General features: G+C 31.1%; 1 protein-coding gene across 1 annotated transcript; it reads right to left on the bottom strand.

The window, feature by feature from the left end:
- Positions 1–1,186: 1,186 nt before the first annotated feature.
- LOC107866353 (RING-H2 finger protein ATL16) lies at positions 1,187–2,960 on the bottom strand. Its single transcript, XM_016712448.2, has one exon. The coding sequence runs from the start codon at positions 2,459–2,461 to the stop codon at positions 1,361–1,363; it is 1,101 nt and encodes a 366-aa protein (XP_016567934.1). The 5' UTR covers positions 2,462–2,960; the 3' UTR covers positions 1,187–1,360.
- Between the last annotated feature and the right edge of the window lie 12,975 nt (positions 2,961–15,935).

The following is a 15,935-nucleotide window of genomic DNA, read 5'->3' as shown; positions in this document are numbered from 1 at the left end:
AAGACACAATTCCTAACTCAGTTTATAGATCACTGAGACTAGAACAATGACTCATTACAACTCAAAGAACCTACCTACTACACAGTCTATGACTTGCTAAGTAAGGGACCAGGTTCTTCTTCAAGTATGTGAACTATTATGCTGATTGTTGATTTTCTTTTCAGTGCCTTGAGTAAGTTACTTGATCGTGCTTTGTTGTATATATGTACCCTGATGATTACTCCTGTGATAGAGTCCTTTTTTGTTCATCCTTCTTTCTTCTTGTTTTTATTCTATCAAGTAACTTCACTCCCTGTTGTAGCCGTTTCTCCTCCCCTGGTTGAATAGGACTCTTTTGCTTTATCCTTTATCCTTGCAGAACTCTTCTCACTGTTGGACTTCTAGATCAACTCAACTTCTGAATATTGCATTTTTCTTCCACTTTACTGAAGTGATAAGTGTTTGAGAAGGTTCCTAAATATTCTTGCTTATCCACTCCTGTCTATCCGCAGTATCATCTTATCAACAACCTTGCCTGCAGCTTTTCTTTGTATACTTGAATGGACTAGCTTTCACAACATGTTTCATTCACATGTCTATCATCAAAACTCCACATGCCTTAACAGTTTGTGCCTAGAAAAATGTACTGTGCTCTTCAAGTTTGACTGATTCGTATCTGTGGTGATTATAACTTCACAGAAACATCCATTGATATGACCAAAAAACTTTGTGATGCTGTAATGGGTTCCTTGCCATGGATTGGACTCTTATCTCACTAGTCATTACTTTGCCACTCTTTCTGATTTTCTCACAATCAATAATCAAAGGAAAAGAATCAATTGGAATTTACACAATCATTTTCACTGATGAAAAATAACTTCAAAAAAATTAGCAATACCATAGTGGCTTTACAATGTTTTTTCTCAATAAGTCCCTTTGCCTATGTTTCATCTATCTTCTAATCTATTCTATCCTACACTTTTACTAATAGCAAATAAAACATCTTTTAACTTAAGTTAAAAGACTAGGAGACTTGGTGGACTTCTGTCGTGATGAATCCCTTCCGTGCCCTGCTACTTCGTCAATCATATCGAAAATTCGTTGGGTTGGTAGAAACCTCTTTCGACAAATAATTATACCACAAAGCTCCAATTAGGTACTACCACTTATAAGTGTCTTTTTCGCTAGTAGAATACCTCTATGATAAGAAAAAATTAGTGGGATGCATTTGTCCTCATTGGACGTGACATTCAGTTACAGTGGATAAACTAATGAAGGGAAAAAATTGATTTAATCTATATAACCATGTTAATTATTTGTGTAAGAGGCCAACTTTGCAACAAAGAATGAACAAACAAACAAACATATTCAAGATCAAAATCTAAGATTCAAAGGGTAAAACTGAAGTCTTGGATCTTCTATGTCCAAAAGAAAAGATTGATTTGCAAATTGATCTACTACTGCTCTCACCATTGTTTCTCACCTCACTAAGCTGGCTATTATGGCGTATCATCTGTCGCACTGACAAGTAAACATGGCGGTCCGCTGCAGAATCCATTGAGAAGGATCTCCTAATTGGCTCAACTGAAAAGTGTGCATCTTTCTGTCTTACATTAATGCATTCATCACCCATGATTGAATACTTTCTTGTTTGCTGTTTCACTAGTTTTCTGGATGAGTAACTATGACTTCTTGATTGGGGCTGCAACAGTTCCCTGTTAATAGAGTTACTTCTATTTTGTGCGTCTGATCCAAGTTCACCACTCAATTCAATCACTACAAAATCTTCATCACTGTCTAACATGCTGCTTCTTCTAAGAAGTGGAATATGAGGATCTTGAGGTGATGAGTTTGGTGCAACAATAACATCAAGTGGATGTTTATTTGTATTACCTAAAATGCTAGTTCTACAAAGAGGACAACTAGCATTATTTTGAAGCCAAATGTCAATGCAATCCAAGTGGAAAGCATGGCTACATTTAGGAAGAAGTCTTAGCATTTCATCTTCTTTAAACTCATTCAAACAAACCACACATCTCCTAAAACTTCTTTCACCAACTCTGTTTCTGTTGTACTGAAAAGTTGGGATTTCTCGTATCACCAATTCATCAAGTCCTCTGCTTTCTCTTGATGGTGAATAAGCCATTAAAGGGTCTTCATATTGGCGTGTCCACGTATTGAAAAAGCGCCTTAGAGGGTCGAATTGTTGCCAGTTGATGCAACATTTTGTGACAAAGATATAGTAGCTGACAAGCAAGAAACCTATAGCCATGATTCCTAACATTGCGACGCCAATTATTGGGAATCCACCTTCTGAAACTGCACCCATAGGAGATATTTGCGTTACACTAATGTTACGCTGCTGGTTTTTGAATGAAAAAAGAATTTGCGATTCATGAATGGACATGTGCTTCTGTGCTGCTGCATCCATGAGCACCGTAAATAATATGACGTGTTTTATTGGTTTGAGGATATTGACCATGAACTAGAAATGAAATTGTATGTATTTATGGATTGAACTAGATTCAAGCAAGGAAAATGGTCCAACTCGTCTATTACATCCTGGATTTTGGTTGGCTTTTTTGTTGTGCGTTCTGGACTAAATGAGTGAAAACAAGAGAGTCCTAACAAAGGAAAAAGCGACTGCAATCTATGGCTATGGCAAGAAAAGTCACGAAAAGCGATCCATATGATCATAAAGAAAGGTGGAGAAATTTTTTTCTGTAGGAGGAAGAGGCTAGATATGAGATAACTGAAGGTTTTTCAAGAGGAAAACTCGGAAAGTCAAATATGAATAAAGAAATAAGAGCATTGAATGAAGTGGGGAGAGTTTTGAGGAACACATGCACTTAAAAATGTGTAATAATTGATGTTCAAAATTGATAAAAATATAATACAAGTGTTTGAAAATGCTGAGACATGGAGATGGCCGATGGGAGCTGACTTACTATTAAATAAAATGCAAGAGCAATAGATTATGAAGCAGACTTCACATTTCCACTTGGCCTGTGCTCCATTTCTTTTTTCCTTTTTACTTTGGGTTGTGTCATTATGGTTGAGTAATCACATCTTACATAATATTTACATGTAATTTCGAAATGCTACATCCATTACATCATTTATTTTTGGCATGATATACAAACAACTATTTCAAACTCAATTTCTGCTAGCATGTTAGCAATTCAACGGTAAGAGTGTACATCTATACGCATCAACTTGATCATCTCTACTATGTCAGTTGAATGCTCCAACTTACAAAATGATCATCGAGACCTTCAAAATTTATTCGTCATATCGGTATCGGGTGTGCACGAGACATATTTGGGATGAGTTAGAATGTGTAGTTGACTGTTGATACCAAATTGAGATTCCTAGATATACACTTTCAAAATTAAAATGCTTACAGCTAAGTTGGCTTGTATATTTCTGCATTATATGCCTCTAGTCTTTCCGGAGAGGTTTCAATTACGTTGAATGCTAATTAAGTTTGACATCTCAGGAGAACTAAATGATAGTTTAAACAAATAGTTCTATGATTACTAGAGGAGTATGGCCGTGTTAGCACGGGCCCAACGTGAAAAGAATGTGTTGACCAAGTATATATAAACAAAATATATTAATTACAATATTTTAAGGTGTTAATTATTATGATTTGTAGTATTTTTTTAATGTAATTTTAAAATATATAGCAAACTATTTAAATTGTACACATTTACTCAACAAACCATAATATCTTAGACAATTTCTACTTGAGGTCAATTGGTATAATTACAGGAAATATAATATTTATTATGGTTAACTTAACTAATTAAAGTAGAGAAAATAAATGAAATATCCTAATTAGTTTAAGACGTTGTATTAACCTTTTTCGCAATTTATTCTGTCACATTTGCGATGAATTTGGGAAGTACTTTAAATTTATTTTTAGATATTTGTTTAGCCATGAAATTTTGATCAATTTTTGAAAACATAATCTTTTTGATCAAGTTCCTAAAATCGGCACAAATAAAAATTTTAGATTTCCACTCGCAAAAATTTAAAGTTTTCAAGTTTCATCACAACTTCAAAAACTCAAAATTTTAAATTTAAAATTGTGACTAAACCAAAGTCCATTTATACCTATTGTCTAAGATATTAATCCCTATTTATAACAAATTTATTCAGTTGTATATTTTTAAAAATGAAGGCTAATAAAATAAAAATATTACGCTAAAGAGGTACTTAATAATATAAAAAATTCTAAGAAAATATACAAGCAAAAATTGCAAAAGCCAATAAAAATTAAAAAGAGGTCCATGTTGTAAGAGTTCATGGATGCAAGTGTACCTGCTGGGGTCCATAAGGTGAGGAATTGTAATTCAAGAAATGTGTTTTGGTATTTTTATCTTCATTTGAATGATATTTGTTTTGTGCTAAATAGGTGCAAGACTAGTTCGTTTGCTTGGGAAACAAGTTATGCGAGCATTAGTTATGCTGGAATTAGTTATACTAAAATTAGTTGTATTGTGATTAGTTATCCTGGTATATTTTTTAATAGTTGTTTGATTTGTGGTACTAAAAATAATATGTATTGCATTCTTTTTAAAAGTAGATAGTTTCTTTACAAAAATATCCTTCACCTTATAGCTTGATTATTTTCCTTTATATTAAATCATACAAAAAAAATGAAGATGTTACTATTTTTTTTAACTTATTAGCTTCTTTTACGTAAAAATACATGTTAAGAAATTTATGTTAATATTTCTTAAACGTGCATGAAATTTTAATATTTTATGTTAGATTACTTATTTTGTCTTAAATTCTATAAAATATTGATAATGTCATTTTTTTTTTTAAATTCATCATTAAAAAAATGTGAAAAAGAATTATTCTCATTTTTCATTATTTAGCATTATTAATTGGAGAGTCAAATTATATTTTTTAAAAAATTAAATTTTCAAATATTTTTAGCTAAATATAAAAAATATTTTTTTATTTAATAATTAAGCATGTATTAAGTTAGAAAGGAAATGTCAAGATACTTTAATTACTTGTCCATGATAAATTTGTTAGGAAAAATTAAAAATTGAAATAACATTAATAAACATATCTACAAAATAGAAAGCCAATAAACCCTTGGATCAATTTTGAATTTGATTGTATACATAGAAGTAGTTTTTATAGTGTTACTATCATTTTTTCATGACTCATTATTTTTGTAGCATTTAATAAGATCATATAATTGTTCAAATTTAGCAAATGGGTAAAAACCTGTAGAGTAATTAAAATTTAAATTAGGGATAAAATTGATAAAAAATTTGATATATATATATATATATATATATATATATATATATATATGTCTTTTTATGGATTTATCCGAAGGATAAATTAAGGTGGGATTGTTATACCACCAAATGTATGGAATAACTTATTCCGATACTATTTATTAGTACCGGAATAAGTTATCCCGAATTAGGCAACCAAACGAACCACCAAAATTTTTATCCCGGACTATTATTTTATCCCGAGACTATTTGTATTAGTACCTCACACCAAATGACCCTTTAGAAGACAACACTATAGCTAGAGCAAATAATGACTATAATACCCTTATTTTGCATTTATTGACAAAAAAAGACATGTTGAAAACTGTCTCTTCTAATATAGTAAGAGCGAATGAGGCGGAGAAGCAGGCAGGTCTCCGTCAACATGCCTGCTTCTCCTGCTTGCTTCATGATCTGCTTCCTCCGTGATTTTATTATATCATCTTAGATTAATTATTATAAATTTATTTATGTATTAGAAAATCAATAATATTTAATAAAAAATAAAATAGATATTTATGATATATATGCTTCAGCTGCTTCACCAAGTATTTTTGTATAGTAATTTTATTATATTACTTCTAATTAGACATATCTGCCTCGTTATTTCAATCGTGATTTTACTATGCCACTCCTAATTAATTATTATGACCATTTAAAATTTTTCGAAAGTATTTTTTTTTAGTAATTTTTTCATATCACTTTTAATTAGTTGTTGTGAGTCATTAAGACATGTCTGCTTCGCTGCGTCAATCGTAACTTTACTATATCAATCATAATTAATTATTATGATTATCTAAGCATTTGAAAATTACATAAAAAAATATTATAAATTACAATAGTTAATAACTTAAAATATCTAAAACAAATAATCTGCTATATATTTTAAGAAAATATGTACAAAAATACTATAAATAACAATAACTAAAATAAATTTTAAAAAATATTTATTGAACCCGTACTTTGCACAGGCTATTAGTAACTAGTAGATATAGAAAAGACTATTAATTTTTTTTTTTTTGAAAAAATTACGCAAATCCCATATTTAAGACATCATATTACCTAAAATCCCTTAATATTTTAAAATTACATAAAATTCCTATTTGCATATTTACTGGTGATACATATGCTATAACTTGCACACCCTATTTTATCTCCTCTTTTTATGCCATCTCTCTCATCCTTTTACGCATCATCCTTTTTTTACTCACAAATTACTCCCTTAAAATCTCTCCAATTTTAGTAGATCTTGAGTCAACTTAATTCTCCAATATTTCAACTGATTTCAACTGTAATCGTTCATCCTTTAATTTCAAAAATTGACAATCTCTTCAAAGAGGTTAGCTTTTGGTTTATGCTTTAAAATCCCTTTATGTTAATTTGTTTTATCTTCAATGGCTAATGAAGATTCACCCTCATTCAGCTTGGGAATTTCACAAATTGAAACACAAAAGTTGTTCATGATAGTAATCAAGTTTTGAATTTTACTCCGGGCCATTTTGATTACACCAAATTAGGTTTTAGTGAAAATCGATCAAAGCAGCGGAACGATCCTAAAAAATTAAAGATCTTAAGAGAAGCTTTTGCTGCAAAAAATCAAGTTTCTGACATGCAAATGGAAGATCGGGATGAAATTGAATAAATTCCCAAATCCCTGTCAGAGCAGGTATTATTTTCGCAACTAATTCATAAATAGTGATTCATATAACTGGTTCTTTTAACTGGTGATTCATATAATTGCAGATTAACAAATTAACTGATTACTTGGTGATTCATATTTTTTTTGGTGATTCATATGAGTGAAACAATAAAATAATAGTTTAATTGGTGATACATATATTATGCTGGTGATTCATAGATAGTGATTCATATAACTGATTCTTTTAACTGGTGATTCATATGGGTGATTCATATAACTGATTCTTTTAACTGGTGATTTATATAACTGCATATTAACTGGTTATTTGGTGATTCATATTTTTTTGGTAATTCATACGAGTGATTCATATGTGTGAAACACTAAAATGATATTTTAATTGGTGATACATATATGGTGTTGGTGATTCATAAATGATGATTCATATAACTGGTTTTTTTAACAGGTGATTCATATGGATGATTCATTTAATTGCAGATTAACAGATTAACTGGTTACTTAGTGATTCATATTTTTTTGGTGATTCATATAAGTAATTCATATGGGTGTTACACTAAAATGATATTTTAACTGGTGATACATATATTGTGTTATGGTGATTCATATGCTTGTTACTTTTATTCTCAGTGGATATTTTTTTTTATTTATACATTTGTGATAGCACTTTATGTACTCATATTTTTTGTTGTTGTAATTTATAAATATGTGATTCATTTGACTTATGAATCATCTTCTGATTTGTGTTGTTGACAGAACGTTAGTTTGCTTGTGAAAAAACGACCTTCCCACAATGTAAGAATTGGTAGTGCACATAACATCAATGTAGTAGATAAGCTTAATGAAGTTATGAATGATGAAGGAATTAGAATGTTCAGAAGCACTTGTTTTGGGTCATTTCTAGACCTACCTAATTGCAACTTTCAAGGATCGATAGCAAGGTGCTTGATGAACCTAGAGGTCCAACACTCATGTCAAGATCAACTAAGGGTGTTGGTCAACAATACAATTCTTTGATTTTCACTGTATGAGTTTGCTTTTGTTATCGACTTGAAATGCATAGGCTGCGTTGATGATTTTGATTATTCAGACCTTCCACCGTGTCGACTACAAAAAAAATATTTTCCGAATTCAACATCATATGTGAAAAAGGGTGAGTTGATCAATCTTTTTTTGACTAAAATTGGGGGAAAAATATGAAAGATGCAGTAAAAATTTAGATATTGTACTTTATACACACACTTGTGTTCTCTCAATTAGATAAAACTAATATCCCTGCCCGAGACTTCCACATGGTGGATGATGAAAGTTATAGTCGTTTTCCATGGGGAAAAGTAGATTTTGAGAAATTGATGGCTTCTATTAGCCGATCGATGAATGAGGTCCAAAAGTTTTACCGTCTGAGTGGCTTGCCATACGCGCTTCGGATTTGGTGGTACGAATGTTCTGCTAAAGTTGATGAATCACTTTCCATTCGTGTTCACAATTTAATTCCAAGGATGATGAATTGGAAAGTGGTAAAACCCAAGCCTAGATACAAGGATCTTATAGACGATATGTGTAGTAAGGTAGTTTTTATTTCACCGTGATACTTTTGTAAGTCTATTTTTAATTTTTAAGGTACTTTTAATTTTTGGTCTTTTATGTTACTTTTTTTCAGCTTGTATACATGAATCTAACCCTGTCACCACATGAATTGAACCATCTTGATTTGTCCAATTTTTTGATGTCGGTTCAACAGATGATGCTGCAAATGTAGCACAGGCAGTAGCTTTACAGCGACAATTTGAAAGGACTGCTCCGACTGAATTTGGAGATGAATTTGATGATTTTAGTATACCTCCTAGTACAGACCTTCTAAAAAAGATGAGGCTTGATGCTGGTCAATCTTCACATCCTCTTGCGAAAAAACAAAAAATAGTTGAGGAGTCAGAAAAGGTTAGCTCATGAATAAGAAAGTTCAAAAAATAGTGAGACAAGTTATCTAGAGATAACCATTTGACAGGTTCTTCAATAGATCGTTCAGACCCTCGAATTTCCTTGGATATAGACAAAGTTGTTCCTAATATTGAGATGAGGGATGTTGATAAAGCATCTGCTGCTGTAGAGGAAAAGCTATCACTATCCAAGTTTGATTTGGACGAGATAAAGTCTTATGTTAGGACTTATGTAAGTATAAAATTTTGTTTTTGTTCTGTTAATGTTAAAACATATTATATGTTACCATGAAATCCAAAATATTATTCATAATGTAGGTTGACATGAAATTCAATGATCTTCAAAAATTGATGGTCGACCATTATATAGGACTTTTAGGAGTTGTGAAAGAAGATTTTGCTTCATATGGCAAGTATTCATAGTTTATCATTAATATCACTATGTTACTAAATTATTCTAATTTCTTATCTTGCAGGTTGCTCAATATCCAGTGCATGAAAGTGAAAAAGGAAACCCGAATATATAAGAGGATCCTTCTCAATCTTTTAATAAGCACAAAATGGATGCTAAAAGTGATGATGTTGTAGATACTGCTGGTCAATCATCTAACTTAGGTGGCAATGAAGGAGCAGCTGAGGAATCCTTGAAGGTAATTAAATTGACTTAATTACATTATCGTTTTGTTACAACATGCTCAAAATATTACCCTCTAATAGTTTAGATGTTATTTTTTGAATTGCTGGAACTGTTAATATAATAGTGTGTATGTATTTATTAAGTTACTCATATGTATCACTGTGATACATCTGACATCATATGTGTCACTGTGATACATCTGACATCATATGTATCACTTTGATACATCTGACATCATATGTATCACTTTGATACATATAGATAATTTAAACAAACTTCCAGTAAGGAACATTTGTTATGTGTTCAATTGATTCATATGAACATGTTAAGTTTAATTACTAATATGAATTAAATAATTTTTTTCCAATGGTTGATTCATAATTTTTTTCCAACGGTTAATATGAATCATATGACAATATTAATTTTTTGAATATGTGTTCCTTAAGTTTTCAAAATGTATCACTTTGATATATTTGTATCAAACTGTTTCAATTTTCATACACGCAATTAATTAATTCAATTCATATCAGAAGTTAGATCACAATACAAAATTAAATTTGAAATTAATCAAGAAGGAAGCTGAGAGTTCGTACACAGACAAGCTGCAAGAAGATGATAGGCATAGTACAAATGCTGATGTAGATGAAGCTATAAGGAAAGAACGCTTAACGGTAGTATCGATTTACTTATAAAGAATTTTATTTTGTAATTTGAAGTAGTTCATTATAATGGTCACAACCTTATTTTACGTTTTTTTATGGCATAACAATTTTTCAGTCACAATGTTTTAATCTTATTTATAGATGATTAATGTTTCAAGTACCTAAAGTTGGTTATCTGTAATATAAGTTTTTCACATGTATCACAGTGATACATAATGATCCATATGTATCATTATGATACATATAGATAATTTAGGCACTTCAATTCTAAACTTCATTATAACACTAAGTTCTCTTTTTACATATGTCACATAGGAATATGAAGAAGCCCTTCATAATATAGATGAAGATTTGTCTAAAGCTATTACCTTGTACGTACCACCATCGCATGCTGCCTATCTAACATGGATCACTTATATTGATGCTGCAGCTATTGACATATGCGATCGGCAAGGCAACATTGATAGTCAGTGTTATATTAGCGACAATACTATTGCAGTTATTTCTCAGGTCTCTGTGTGCAAGACTAATCTGAAATATGTCAGGAAGATTCCTTCCAAGAGAAATAGGCAGCCATCAAAAGTATATCATTCGCCATTTGTTAGTGTGTTTGATTCTGGGTCAAAAGATAAAGAAGTCATCCAGACGCATAAAAAGTTGAAATATCTGTTTGAAGGTCACAACATTAATGGACCATATGCTGAAGATCTCTTCTCTAAGTTCTCTGTTTGGATGTCTGCTGGACTATACAATCCACATGCTATTAAGTAAAATTGATGAATCACCTTTCACAATATCATATATATGTACTACTTTCAATACTTATAGGAATTATAATTTGATTTCAGGAAAGAAAAGGATAAGTACTACATGGCCAAATACGCTGATCTAAAACCAAGTCTTGATTTTGTAGTTGCACACCTAGTGAAAAAAATTTGGTTTTAATAACATGGTGCAATCAAGTAATTGTTGGAATGATGAGGTATGCCTCAAAGAAATATATATAGCAATTAACCTTTTATTAATTTTTATTATTAAAGCACAAGCTGATTTTACAACATGACCCAAAAAATTTAATGTTTGCAGTATGAATATAGATTTTCTGGTAGTAGATGTATCATAGTGATACATATGGGTCTCATATGTATCACTGTGATACATATGCTGTCTAACTTGAATTTAACTTGAAAATTTAATAAGGAAGCATGGGTTAGTGTCGTCATTGAACAACTGATTATTACTATTTGTTGATGATTGAAGTAATTGAATGTTGATGATTTGTACTAGCGAACCCTAACTAGTCTGGTTGAAGTATAGGTTTCATAAGTTAACATTGTCATTCTTTATTCCTTTGGCCGTAACGATTGTTTTGGTTATTATTGCGCAAGATTTGATCTTCATATCCAATGCTTAAAACGTTTGAACTACATTCTGCTACATTTTTTTATGAGCAAGATTTAATTTCCATGCTGCATCCTGTTATGAGCGATGTGCAACTCGATACATTTGTTGTGGATTTAGCTTGTCCCTACATTTCATGCGAAGTTGTGATTACTATATCTTTCTTTATAATAATTAATATTTCAAGTCTTGTGTATGCCCTATATGAATCACTTTTTCTTACCCATCTTAGTTTTTTACTACAGCATATCGATGTGGTATTCTACTATCTTAGAAAGAAAGCAAAATTGGATACAACTAGTGAATATAGATATACCACTTTGAATTGCGTGTTCATGAACTACATCCATGATACATATACTCATTATCATCGAAGTCATTCTGAGATTGATCTTAGCTCGCATAACGAAAATGTTCGCTCAATGAAAGTGGTTTCGGTAGAGAGATCAATTTGGGAGATTATGCAAGGACTATGAATTCCAGCTGGTATTCCTTAACATTTGATTGTCGAGGTGTATGTGTTAATAAATTGTAAAGGGTCGTTTCACTGGGTGTTGGCAGTCATAGTACTCAAGGAAAGATGCATTCGTGTGTACGACTCGATGAAAGGTCATAGAGGTCATGCTGATGAGATAAAGGAGCTTGCTGAAATGTTGTCAACTTATTTGCCAATATTTGACTTTTTTGAGAAAAAAGATTGCACAGACTGGTCACTTCTAGACGCAGACAAGAAAACAACGGACCAACATGCATTCGATGTTCACATTGTTGATGGAATTGTACAACAATCAAGTGGCATGTTGTAAGTATAATTTATTTTTTAAAATATATTATCTTAAGTAAGAGCTCACGGCAACACATAAAATAACTACTTTTCTATTTTTCAGGGATTGTGGCCTATTTGTTGTAGCATATGCTGAATTTTTAAGTGACGGACATCAAATACCATCTTCAAAATTTGATCTGAAAAAGTATCGTACAAGATACGCATCCTTGTTATGGGACTATGGTATGAACAAGGCATGCACTAGATATGTTAGGGACAACCAGGATCCGCCTAGGCCTAAACGCACCTTCCTTCGATCTGAGGATACAGAGATGATTGACGTTGAACCGTAGCTGTCTAGCATTTATTGTGTGACAAAAATATATTGTTTTTTTTTTATTTTTGTGAAATTCTGGTCTTTCATTTTTTTTTATGTTTGGAGATTTCTTGATATATCATGACAACGTGTTTTTTTGTATAAAATATCATGACATTTTATCTTAGAAGCAGATCTGGTATTAGTACTTTTGTGGGCAGTTTAACTTACATAATCTATCACAAATTTTCAGTTTTATCTATTGATATGTAGCATCATTATTTTGTTAACAATCAGAAGTGATCTAATATGTATCTCCAAATACCATATGAATCACCATTTATATTAGTAATCCGTTTTTACATGAATTACCAAATACAACTTAATATGTGAAGTTGTATTCTGTTATCACAATTTATATTCTGTAATCATATGAATCTCCACTTTTATGAATAATCAGTTAAATAAATCACTAATTATATGAATCACTATTTTTCAAATGTTTAAAATGAATCACCAGTTAAAAATGATTAAAACTAAATAAACTGTAACCAATATGTTGAAAATAGATTACCAATTAACATGTTAATTTTAATTTCTAATATGAATCAACTAATTTTACACGAATGGTTTATATGAATCACATAACAATATTAAGTTTTTTAATATGTATCAATTGAAAAAAATATGATTAAAATGTATCACCAATTAACCTGTTGATATTAAATAGTAATATGTATCACTTTATAATTTTATTTAGGAAATGTATCACTAGCATTCCTCATTAACTCTAACATATCTGCATAAGATAATAGTACTAATGAATTATAAACGATGATCTTAAAAATACATATCTCTTTCATTTGTAAACAAAATATATCAAGCAATGAATTTTTGAGTAATTAACTCAAATTATTGAATTTAAAACTTTGAACTAAGTAAACATGTCTGATTAAACTTTAAAGAGAAAATTTCACATCTCTTTTGAAAAGTAGTTGTAAGTATGTCTGTTGTGGCCTTCATACCCACACTTGCCACAATGATTTGATGTTGATAAAAACTTTTCACTACTTTTCTTTTTTCTACCTTTATTGGGTCTTTCTGGTGGACGTTTATATTTTGGAGGCAAAATCACATCTTCTAACACCTCCGGTGGTACATGCCAGTCTCGTTTATCGGGCATTGAACAAAGCGGCATTTCATAAGTCTTCACCAGTGCCTCCTTCTTGTAGTAATCTGAGCAGTATGGCTTCATTTCCTTTACATGTTTGCTTTTCAAAACAGCAATAGCGTGCGCGCATGGTATCTCATCAAGCTAAAATCTACCACAGTTGCAAGTTCTATTATCCAACCGAACAGTGTATTTTCTTCCTTCTTCATACACACCATATATGTAGTTAGTTGATTCCCTAATCTGAAAATATTATTCCATAAAGTTTTATGTAAGTCAACATAATATATGAACCATAAAAAATACTGATTAATTAAATATAAAGAACAAAAATTCAACTGGAAGCATATTTCAACAAATGTATCAAAATGATACATATGACTCCCAGATGTATCACTTTGATACATCTGTTATTAGAATATTAAAAAAAGTCTGCAAACCAACTTAGTTAAAGTATACTGATTATTATTTTAACTTACCATCATATGTGATGACTTTGCCTCGTTAAATTGAAGAATTTGTTGAAACCAACCTCCCAATGACTTTTTAGAAAGAAAGCTAGATCGGTCTCTATTTTTGTAGTTCCACACACCAAATAAGATTTTGTCCTATTCAAGAAAATCTAAAATTGGCAGTTCACGAGCCTCAACAAGACGCGAGTTGATACATTTTGCAATGTTGGAAGTCATCCTCCTCCTCCTATTTATTAGAGCATGAACTCGTGACAACTTTTCAAAACCAACATTTTCCAAATATACGTTAACTCTATTATCAATCTTTCTCACTTTACATATCAGCTCATCAAAATCATCCAACTTGTACGCTTTAGCCATGGCAAAAAACTCATCGGTCAGCTTATCCTTACTCTTTCTATAATTCGTGCAGACATTATTTCAAAGATGCCAAATACATGCAAAATGTAGTATACATGGATAGACCACACTAAGCGCCTTGATTATGCTTTCATGTCTATCAGAAACAACACATATATTATTGTACTCACTGAAAGCACACTTGAAGTGCTGGAAAAATCACATCTAGGATGAATCATTCTCAGAATCTACAATCCCATACATAAGCGACAATATATGTCCTGATACATAATATCAAACAATGATTATGTCTAAGTTATATAACAATTACCATCATTTGTAAGAAAAAAATAAATCACTACGTGCAATACCCGCTCCATCAAGTGTGCCAGCTAAAACGAATATTCCCTGATATGGTCCTCTCATGTGACTACCGTCTACCACCACAACATGCCTACAATACCTAAATCCCCTAATAAAAGGCTGTAGTGCTACAAATAGATACATGAACTGATTATCCGGAGACTTATGCATCCTTATATATGAATTGGGATAAACAAAATTCAACATGTATACATAGGTAGGCATTTTTTTATATCCGTCATCTAGTCTCCCTCTCAATATCTTTAAAGCACGTTCTTTAGCACACCGCGCCTTCATATAATCTATGTCCAAACCAAGTTTTCTTTTTTTATATCTTCAATAATGTCGCTTGGGGTGATTATTGTTTTATAGTTCACCAACTTTGGAGCTGTTATTCCAGCTATAAAGACAATGGTTGCATGCTGCTGCTCAAATACTCTGTCCATTATTGAATAGGTGTGTTCATCGTTGAAGGTACGTACTATAAATGTATCAGTACCATGCTTACAGGACGCCTTGAATACCCAACTACATTCCGGCGATTTGCATAGCAAGACATAACTGAAATATACGTCAAAAAAATGTATCACTAATATAAAGTTACGTTAATTTATTTATATATGAATCATTATATACCATATAAATCACTACTTCAATAAAAAATGAGCCAAATAACCAATGAATAAACAATTAATATGTATCACAATTATGAACTTAATCTATTATTCCTTTTTATTATATGAATCACCAGTTATATGAATCACTAGTCATATGAATAACCTTTTTTTTCAATCTGTTTATATGAATCACCATTTATATGAATATCCAATTACATGAATAACTAGTTATATTAATCACCAATATAAATCATTATATATATATATATATATATATATATATATATATATAAATAAATATCCACTTACAATAA

The sequence above is a fragment of the Capsicum annuum genome, chromosome 3 (assembly GCF_002878395.1).
Source record: "Capsicum annuum cultivar UCD-10X-F1 chromosome 3, UCD10Xv1.1, whole genome shotgun sequence".
NCBI lineage: Eukaryota > Viridiplantae > Streptophyta > Magnoliopsida > Solanales > Solanaceae > Capsicum > Capsicum annuum.
This window is presented reverse-complemented; position numbering and strand designations above follow the sequence as displayed.

Coding starts and splice junctions, on each gene's coding strand:
- LOC107866353 (XM_016712448.2), bottom strand. CDS start 2,461: ATGGTCAATATCCTCAAACCAATAAAACACGTCATATTATTTACGGTG.